This window comes from Gorilla gorilla, chromosome 3 (genome assembly GCF_029281585.2).
Source record: "Gorilla gorilla gorilla isolate KB3781 chromosome 3, NHGRI_mGorGor1-v2.1_pri, whole genome shotgun sequence".
Classification (NCBI taxonomy): domain Eukaryota; kingdom Metazoa; phylum Chordata; class Mammalia; order Primates; family Hominidae; genus Gorilla; species Gorilla gorilla.
Window position 1 is genome coordinate 143,514,812 of NC_073227.2, and position 9,289 is coordinate 143,524,100.

At 44.4% G+C, this 9,289-nt stretch overlaps 2 protein-coding genes across 3 annotated transcripts; one reads left to right on the forward strand and one right to left on the reverse strand.

The window, feature by feature from the left end:
• Window positions 1-1,302: 1,302 nt before the first annotated feature.
• LOC134758404 (atherin-like) lies at window positions 1,303-4,794 on the reverse strand. The gene is made up of 4 exons (XM_063705706.1): window positions 4,646-4,794; window positions 3,586-3,880; window positions 2,945-3,500; window positions 1,303-1,898 (listed from the first exon to the last, which is right to left on the reverse strand). The coding sequence occupies exons 1-4, from the start codon at window positions 4,792-4,794 to the stop codon at window positions 1,732-1,734; spliced, it is 1,167 nt and encodes a 388-aa protein (XP_063561776.1). The 3' UTR covers window positions 1,303-1,731.
• SPRY1 (sprouty RTK signaling antagonist 1) lies at window positions 3,338-8,729 on the forward strand. Of its 2 annotated transcripts, none has more exons than XM_004040364.4 (2): window positions 3,338-3,504; window positions 6,519-8,729. In XM_004040364.4, exon 2 carries the CDS (start codon window positions 6,574-6,576, stop codon window positions 7,531-7,533), a length of 960 nt encoding a protein of 319 aa, XP_004040412.1. In that variant the 5' UTR covers window positions 3,338-3,504; window positions 6,519-6,573; the 3' UTR covers window positions 7,534-8,729. The 2 variants fall into 2 exon arrangements, with proteins under 2 accessions (XP_004040412.1, XP_004040411.1); XM_004040363.5 differs by lacking the exon at window positions 3,338-3,504 and adding an exon at window positions 3,605-4,779.
• The last annotated feature ends 560 nt before the right edge of the window (window positions 8,730-9,289 follow it).

Consider the following 9,289-nt stretch of genomic DNA (forward strand, 5'->3'; position numbering starts at 1 on the left):
TCTGTACAGCATATTTAATTTCTTAATACAACATGACCCATGGTGATGGTGTTTTAGATAAAAATCTCATGGATTTGATTATTATAATTTAAAAATACTTGATCTCATGAAAATTATTTTAATACATTTCTGGTTGAAATAGAGTGTATTTGCAATAGAAATCTTTCAAATATATTTTGTAGGATTTATGAAGGTAGAATGTTCAGTGCTCCCTCTCCAGGTTTTATCATATTGGTGAACTGACCTCTCAGCTCACAACTGTGGTAATAGTTTTGAAGAACCAAATAAGATACTCTGATATGGTATTCTATTTTTGATTTGTCTATTCCAAATACATTCACAAGAAACCTATCCATCACTAGTAAAATTTCATTACATCCCCAAATCTAATGAGATCTATGAAAAAAATACAATGAAATCAATTTTATTCTTTTAAATAGCCTATTTTAATACAATTCATAATATTAAGAGTGAATATGTAGCTTTTTGCCTTGATTCTTATTCTATGCTATTTTCTAGTGATGCTTTTTTATTGTTATTCATGTTCTTAACAATGCTCTGTGTTCTTTAGAGGCAATTCCAAACACAACTTTAATTTTTGAAAGTGCTCAGACATTTGAAAGTCCTGTGTGTGTGTGCGTGTGTGTGTTATGTATGTATATATTTATAGTTTCAACAGAACCACTTGCTATTGTAAACAAGGAGACTAAAAATGTACTTTGAACTAAAAATTTCCATACTTATATGTATATATGATTTAGATTCTAGAGTTTTGTTATTGTTTGCTTTGTTTTGCCAGACTTTAAGCTACTCCTGATATATAGTACCTGGAAAAATATTTCCTTTCCACTAAGTTTTTGGTTTTTAGGTGGCTTTTAAAAGTTTCTACGGAACCTTCAATTCCACAAAAAGTTATCCTCACTGCAGCATGAAAAGGCACAACTTTGATAATAAATGTCTAAAATCCCATAGTTTGTAAGAAAGTAGAAAGCAAGTTTCCTACTTAAAGTGTTTTTTTCCCATCATATCAGCTATTACTAAGAATTATAAAACTTCTTGATAAATGTTTTCTATTCTAATTAATTGACTTTTAGCTAATTAAAAAATATACGGGTTGGTATTTTTTGCAAAATTATACAACTATATTACAAAATTGAAAGAATTTGGTTTTTTCTCCATGTGCTTGATTTTTGGGAAATAATATAACAAGCCAAGGTAAAGCAATTATTTAAAAAACCCACAGCAGAAAATTTCACCTTTATTACATATCCTTATATTACATTTGCAGTAAGGAGTGCCACCTTTTGAACTTTAGGTTTCACAGATTCTGAACTTTGTTGTAAATAGGAACTGTAATGTTATATAATCATCTTTTTGTGTCAATATACGTTTTCCCTCTAGTTGGTCAGAAGTGATGGCTTGGCATACAACTTTTTTCATTTTCTTTTATTCTTCACAATTCTTTTCTAATTCAACTTAAGAGTAGAGTCCACCAATCCTTTTAATTGAGATCGACAACTAAAGATTGCTAACTAAATCCGAATGTATTCCTCTATGACAAACTGCATTTCCAGAATTTTTAGAGGCACTCCCGAAGTTTTAAGAGGATGTTTATTACACGAGTCTGTAGGGCAACATTTCCAAGTTGGTACACATAAACGAAAGAGGAAACGATAGTTAAGGAAATCCTGTTCCAGGTTTTCGGGCAGCCCGAGTGATTGACACATGATATCACCGGAGGCGTGTCCTGGAGTGGAGGTGGAGGTGGAGGCAAGGAGCTGAAATTCTGCGGAGCCGGAGTGAGACCGCTCTGTAAAGCACGCAGTGGTTTGCAGAGTGATTATCAGCAGAGTTCCCTGACCTGGATAAGGAACAGCTACAGTCGCTGTTAAATGTGCCTGAAAAGCAATTTGCAATCTTTGCATTAGGTAAGTACCGTTTCCTTCCGTAGACATTTAGGAAAGATAAGGTGAGAAATGTTGACTTTTGCAAGGAACTGAACATTTATTTATTTGAACTTGCTTTCCAGCTAAGGTTACTGGTTGCATTTCAAAACACCGGTAGCATTCCCACTGCTAAAACTAATGCTCTTAAAGTAAATGCTAACGCTAAAAGAAAAAGCAGGGTCCCTTTCACCTTTCCTTAACCGAACAGTAGACGTTTAAAGTCTGAAACGATCGAATTTGTGAAACACAGAGCCGTTAATGCCTTTATGCGAAGAGGGGCTAGCACTCGGTGTGTGGACCAAATGCGTGTTTGTTTAGGCATTGTTGGCGACCAAATCCCGAGCGAAGCATTGGTTTAAAACCTGAATTTCCCGTCTCTGTGTATTGATTCTTAACGCGCAGAGGCGTTGCTTGAACGTTGTTTGAACTCCTAGGCATTCCAGGGGGCAAAAGCACCTCGGCAAAAACGTGCAGGACTGCATGTTACTTTGGTTCGCGGCTGACACGCCGACTGTGCGCCGGCCTGTCAATCACCGGGAGCAGCAACAGGGAGCACATGGCAACGGGCTGCGGGCGAGCTGGCCAGCGGCCCGCCCCGGGTCCCAGCCCTTCGAAGAAAGGGACATTCACGAGCTTCTATCTCTAATCCTCTGTCGCAGGCATTTCGGCCGTGGAACCCCAGGCTCGGAGGACTGGGTGTGAGCGCTGCCCGGGAGAGTCTGACCTGCCGGGACCGGAGTGCCCGGGGACGCTGTGCCCCCACTTGCCCAACGTGCGGAATCGGCAAAGCGCGTCGGCCTGCGCGGGGGACAAGGGACGACGCCCGCCTTTCTCTCTCCGAGAAGGATCCCCAAACCTCACTCTCTTCACTCCTCCCCGCTAAAAAAAAAAAAAAAGGGTAAAAAAAATCCCCCTCCCCCTCCCGGCCGCGGCAGCCTCTGCCTGGCAGGCGCGTGCTCCGAGGTCTCGCCGGGGTACTGCGCGGCTCCGTGACCCACCCGCCGACGCCGGTTCGGGCCCCGACCCGGGCGCTGCGGAGTCTCGAACGCCCGTGACGTGGATTTTTCGCTCGTCAGGAGGCCGCCATCCCTTCCTTCGTTCTTGCGAGGAGCGACTAGAACCCGAGTTCTCTGAGCACACCGTGCCGTCAGCTGGCCCGTCACGCACTCGACTCCGCCACTCCCCTACTTGTTTTTCTGAGACTTGGGGAGCCTTCCTGAAAGGATTTGTAAAAACTGGTTCTTGGAAAAGGGCTGCAGGAGAAGATCTCCCGAGGTGGATGTTACTGAACCGCCCGGCGAGCACCAGCCGTGAGAGGTCCGGGCCCGGCCGCGCGGAGCCGCGGGAGAACTGCCCTCCGCAGCCGGAAGGGGGCCGCGGGGAGCGCTCCTGGCCGGTGGCGGCGGGGGCGGGGGAGGCCGCGGGCCGAGGCGCTCCAGCTCCGGCGATGCCGCCTCGCCCTCCCCGCCGCGGTTGATGCGGCGCGTGCACGCCGCCGCCCGCACCAGGACCTGGGCCGGGTCGCACGGCTTGGCCCCCAGCCACCGCTTCGGCCTAGGTGAGTGTGTCCGGCAGCCGCCCTCGGCCCGCTGGGCTGTAGGCGCGCGGGCGGGGCTCGCTCGGCGCGGCAGGTGCGGACTCGGCGGCGCTGCTGTCCGAGCCAGGACTCCGGGAGAGGAGGGGAGGGGAGGGACGACCTCGCTCGGAGCGGCCCCTCCCGCCGCTCCCTGCCCCCTGGGGGCCGCGGCTTCTGGGGGCTCAAGGTTGGGTGGCTGGGTGGGCGACGGTCCACGGCTGCGGAACGTAACAAGACAGGGTCTCCTCCATCCCCGATTACCCGGAGCGGCGGCGCGATGGCCCAGGTTGTCCTCTCGGAGAGCCCTTCACGCCCAAGAGGCATTTCAGGCGGCTCTGGGGATGTCCCCGGGGGCCCTCTTTGGAGGAGTGTGCCTCAAGCAGGGGGACGACAAAGGCTGTGTGTGTGCGTGTGTGTGTAGGCACATCCCCGGAATTCGCCGATTACCCCCTCGATAGAATTAGGCAGCCCCAAAGCCAGCCGCAACTTTCTTCTGGTTTGGAGCTCAGTGCAAAGACAGGGGAAGGGAGAGGGCACTGCCACTTTAAAAGTGGGAAAGTCGGCCGGGCGCCGTGGCTCACGCCTGTAATCCCAGCACTTGGGGAGGCCGAGGCGCGCTGATCACCTGAGGTCAGGAGTTCGAGACCAGCCCGACCAACTGACGAAACCCCGTCTTTACTAAAAATGCAAAAATTAGCCGGCCGTGGTGGCGCGCGACTGTAGTCACAGCTACTCGAGAGACTGAGGCGGGAGACCCGCTTGAACCCGGGAGGCGGAGGTTGCAGTGAGCCAAGGTCGCGCCACTGCACTCCAGCCTGGGAAACAAAGTGAGACTCCGGCTCAAAAAAAGTGGGGAAGTCCGCCCTCCTGAGCTCATGGTAACCTCAGCCTCCTCCCCTCCTCCTACCAGAGAGAGAGGGAGAAAGAACTTGTTTTCATTCATAACTTTTTCCTTTTCCTTCTTCCGTCAACTATTTATTCAGTGCGGATTGCAGAGGGCGCAGTTCCACCGTGGTAACTTGCAATGTGGCCGCCCCTGCGCTGGCTTCTTTCTCCTCGGCCCTCGGTGAACCCAGCTTTTCCTTTAAAGCATAGACAAATCCTTGCTTAGGGTCAGCCAGACCGTGGGCTTGCTTTGGGCTCCCGCGTGGACGCTGAAGGCTCTTCATGATTTGTCAGAAACCTTGGTGGGCCACGCAAAAAGTGTGTTGGAAATCCACGGTGATCCTTAGTATGGTGATGGGATTGTCCGAAAAGGTATTCTACTTCCATTCGCGTTTTTTGGGGGAAGGCAGTGTGCCGAGCGCGTGTGAGCGTGTTTGGGGCTTGTCCAAGACTGTCATTGCTTGAAAATGGGCTTTTCTTCGGATCGGAGGTGGCGAATTTTCTTTGCTTTTAATTTTTTTGTCTGGCAACTTCATTTCCCAGCCAGTATGAAGTTTGTTACAACTATCATTGGAAATGCAAATTAAAGTTGTGCCTGGTGTTATGGGTTACACTATTCAAATCCTCTACGGTTTTGTGAATCTGGCTTAGTACTTTTAGCTACCTTTTGCTTTGAAAGCACTGAGTTAAGTTCTTGAAGAAAAGGAATAATTGTGCAGGAGTCAGGATTAGATGTTGAGGACTCCGAGACTAAATCCCCGCAGGTTATGAATGTGTTACTCCTCATGCGCAAAGAAGGTAGAATAAAGTAGAAACTTGAGAGAGCTGAGTTGTGAAAACGAGGGGGAGCTCCAAGAAGTTAACATGTAAGACATAGTTTAGAGACATTAGTTTAGGAAATATAGGAAATGGACTTCTTTCTGCGTTATTCCTTAAACCATATTTTTTGCCTCAGGTTGGTAGTGGAGAATGGACATTTCTTTTTCTTTTCATTCTTGAATTGGGTCGACTCTGTAGACTTTAGAAGGAATGTGTGTGAAAAATACTCTAGTTCACCACTGAAAGCAGAAACTTTCATCTTTGGTAGTTTGTGAAGAACACATTATAAATTAGAAATAACTTAGTATGGAAACACAGCTGCTTATTTTTATCTGGATATTAGTGTGCTGATTTTGTTACAAGAAGCACATTGAATCAGAGTTGGCAGTGCGTTTGAAAATCAAGGTCTGTCATGTAAATACAGATTTTTAAATCAGAGGAAATACAGATAATTAAAACTGCCAGGATTTCCCTGCACTGCGTTAAAGGCCTCACACTTACTTGTGCATAAAACTTATTTTGTTTTGTGAGTGAGCCCTTCAGCTTAAAAAAATATCCTCTCAGGATTTCAAATATGAGTACTGTTATATCATTCACTGGACTATATACATTGAGTCTTGTGTGTGTGTGTGTGTGTCTGTAGCTCCAAAACACCAAGAATCGTTGTGTACCTGATACATTTATTTTTGCATCTCATAGATGAATAAGGTAGTTTTAAAATTCTGATTTATATAGAAAATTACCTATTATTTTGCGATTTCATTTTAGAGTCTCAATTTTTTAATGCCTTAATTTTTTTCATCAATCTAATGCATATGACAGCACACAACAAAAAGGCTGTAGCACCAAAGCCATTCTCAATTTCTTAAAAGGTAGACATTTTCCTTTATGGAAGCCACTTATGAACTGATAACTGAGCTTTCTTTAGATGAGAGTTATCCTCCTGCTTATACTCAGTATTCCCTGCGAAGGCATGCTCCATTTTAATTATTAGATTCACAAACAGGAAGGCATTACTTCCTCTTGATTCTGCTTCTTAAAAGTTGGAAAAACTTGTAATGTTTATGGCATGGGGTCTCTTGTTTATAGTCTTCCTCTATGATGTGGTCCCCAGCCTCTCCTAGAATTGGACTCTGGCCAGGACCCCAGCATCATTGTAATCCACTGATGAAGGAGGTCATTACTAGGCGGTTTAGGCAATTTGTGATTTGACAGGATTCCCCCCCCCCCCGCCAAAAAATGCTTCCTGTCATTTATTTTGTGTGTTTTTTTCATCTTTGATTTCGTTTTAGGATTTCAGATGCATGCCAGGTTTCCACTGATTGCCAGAACTCGAGATCACTACACATGGATCCCCAAAATCAACATGGCAGTGGCAGTTCGTTAGTTGTGATCCAGCAGCCTTCTTTGGATAGCCGTCAGAGATTAGACTATGAGAGAGAGATTCAGTCTACTGCTATTTTGTCATTAGACCAGATCAAGGCCATAAGAGGCAGCAATGAATACACAGAAGGGCCTTCAGTGGTGAAAAGACCTGCTCCTCGGACAGCACCAAGACAAGAAAAGCATGAAAGGACTCATGAAATCATACCAATTAATGTGAATAATAACTACGAGCACAGACACACAAGCCACCTGGGACATGCAGTACTCCCAAGTAATGCCAGGGGCCCCATTTTGAGCAGATCGACCAGCACTGGAAGTGCAGCCAGCTCTGGGAGCAACAGCAGTGCCTCTTCTGAACAGGGACTGTTAGGAAGGTCACCACCAACCAGACCAGTCCCTGGTCATAGGTCTGAAAGGGCAATCCGGACCCAGCCCAAGCAACTGATTGTGGATGACTTGAAGGGTTCCTTGAAAGAGGACCTGACACAGCACAAGTTCATTTGTGAACAGTGTGGGAAGTGCAAGTGTGGAGAATGCACTGCTCCCAGGACCCTACCATCCTGTTTGGCCTGTAACCGGCAGTGCCTTTGCTCTGCTGAGAGCATGGTGGAATATGGAACCTGCATGTGCTTAGTCAAGGGCATCTTCTACCACTGCTCCAATGACGACGAAGGGGATTCCTATTCAGATAATCCTTGCTCCTGTTCACAGTCACACTGCTGCTCTAGATACCTGTGTATGGGAGCCATGTCTTTATTTTTACCTTGCTTACTCTGTTATCCTCCTGCTAAAGGATGCCTGAAGCTGTGCAGGAGGTGTTATGACTGGATCCATCGCCCAGGGTGCAGATGTAAGAACTCCAACACTGTCTATTGTAAGCTGGAGAGCTGCCCCTCCCGGGGTCAGGGTAAACCATCATGATTTTTGGAGGTGGGTTGTACCTCCTGAACTTCTAGCTTTCAAGTTGTGGCTGTTTTTTTTTTTTCTTTTCTTTAGAATTTTTCCCTGTTTCCCACCTTCTCTTCCCCTGTTCCCAAGGTCTAACTCATGGATTTTTCTCTTTCCTCATGGATGATCTTCAGCAAGAGTGGACTGGGAAGCTGCACCTGGCTCCCACTTTCAACAAGAGCCTCTGCCATCCACTTGAGAGGGTATTGAGAGCCAGTGGGCTTTTGTGTAGCCTTTTTGTTCTGCAAGCAACTTTCTAAAGTTGTGTACATGAACATACACCCACACCCAGACTACAGTGATTTAGAGTTGTTTTGATTGGGTACCGTGGGAGCAGGGAAATTGGTTTTTTAAAAAGCAAGTGTTTAATTGCTTAAATAAGCTATGTATTAAATCTGTCTCCAGTTAGGGCTATCTTCCTAGCATTGGCCCCTTAAGTAGCATGGGGGATATGTTTTTTGCTATAACGTAAAAATTTTCCTTTAACCACTGCCCTCTCCTTTGTCCTTCAAGGTTCTTTCCCCCTCAGTTTTGTTGTTGTCTTACTCTGGAGATGCCAAGTGTATTTTTTCTTTCTATGTAATTTTAGATTCGCCTTACAATGTAAATCTTCACATTGGAGATAATATTGGTTGGACCTTGCCCATCTTCACTCTAGCCTTCGTATTTGTGAAGGACTCAGCCACCTTCCTTCTTCACCCCATGCTTCTCACCAAATTTTTGTTGTCATTGAGGGCACTTGGATAACTCAAGTTGATATTTATAGCTGATCAATCTATATGTGTCACAGAACTATGCTGCCTAAAGTGATCTTGGCTCCTTAATGGTCCTTTTGGCCCCTTGGATAGTTAACAGCTGAGTAATTCTAATCTCTTCTGTGTTTTCCTTGCCTTAACCACAAATTGTGGTGCTTTTTGTATATTTTATGTATAAATCACAAAGTTGAATTCTGACTATTTTTAAGACAAAAGTCTGTTAAACTTTTTTATTGTAAAGAATATTTATTATGCGAATCTCTATTATTTTATGGTATTTATTGCAAAAGACTGTTGAAATGTACTCATGTTTGAATATAACAAAATATCAATACTTAACGGAAAATAAGGTGACACGAAGAAAGTACATATGTTAACTATAATGCAGAAAATATATTAATTAATGAAACTGTCTCTCGATTTCTTCATTTATTAGCCTGTACTATTATGATGATTTTTGCTTATTTGCTTTGACTTTTTCTTCTTACCACACCCATTTTACTTCTTTCCCTATAGATGTTGAATCTAGACATAGGTGAGCCCAAATTATGAACTGGATAATTAGGTTGGTGCAAAAGTAATTGCAGTTTTGGGCCATTTTTAATGGCAAAAACACAGTTACTTTTGCACCAACCTAGTATTTCCTGGAAAGTGCATTAATCAAAATTTTGTAATCCAAATTATCTTTTTATCAAATGCTCAAGTGAGTTATTTTATACAGTAAAAATTTTTTGTAATATTCTCTCCCTGCTTTGACTATTTTGTAAGCATGAGGTTTTGTGTATATTATAGTTTCTTGAAATGGGGCATATCTACAGTAGAACTACAGTAGAAGCTTTTTTAAATGTTTATCCTAACTCTTTTAAGTTAATAAAAAGTTAGATATATCAGCTAGACGTAATGAACTTAGTTCTGTAGATATGCTAGGAGTCGCTGGTACTGTCACTTTAATAAAGCATTCTAGAAGTTACCAA

Coding starts and splice junctions, on each gene's coding strand:
- LOC134758404 (XM_063705706.1), bottom strand. CDS start 4,794: ATGGAAGTAGAATACCTTTTCGGACAATCCCATCACCATACTAAGGAT. Junction 3,881..4,645: donor GAGCCCAAAGCAAGCCCACG/GTCTGGCTGACC, acceptor ACTCCTCCAAAG/AGGGCCCCCGGGGACATCCC. Junction 3,501..3,585: donor TCGGACAGCAGCGCCGCCGA/GTCCGCACCTGC, acceptor ACACTCACCTAG/GCCGAAGCGGTGGCTGGGGG.
- SPRY1 (XM_004040364.4), top strand. CDS start 6,574: ATGGATCCCCAAAATCAACATGGCAGTGGCAGTTCGTTAGTTGTGATC.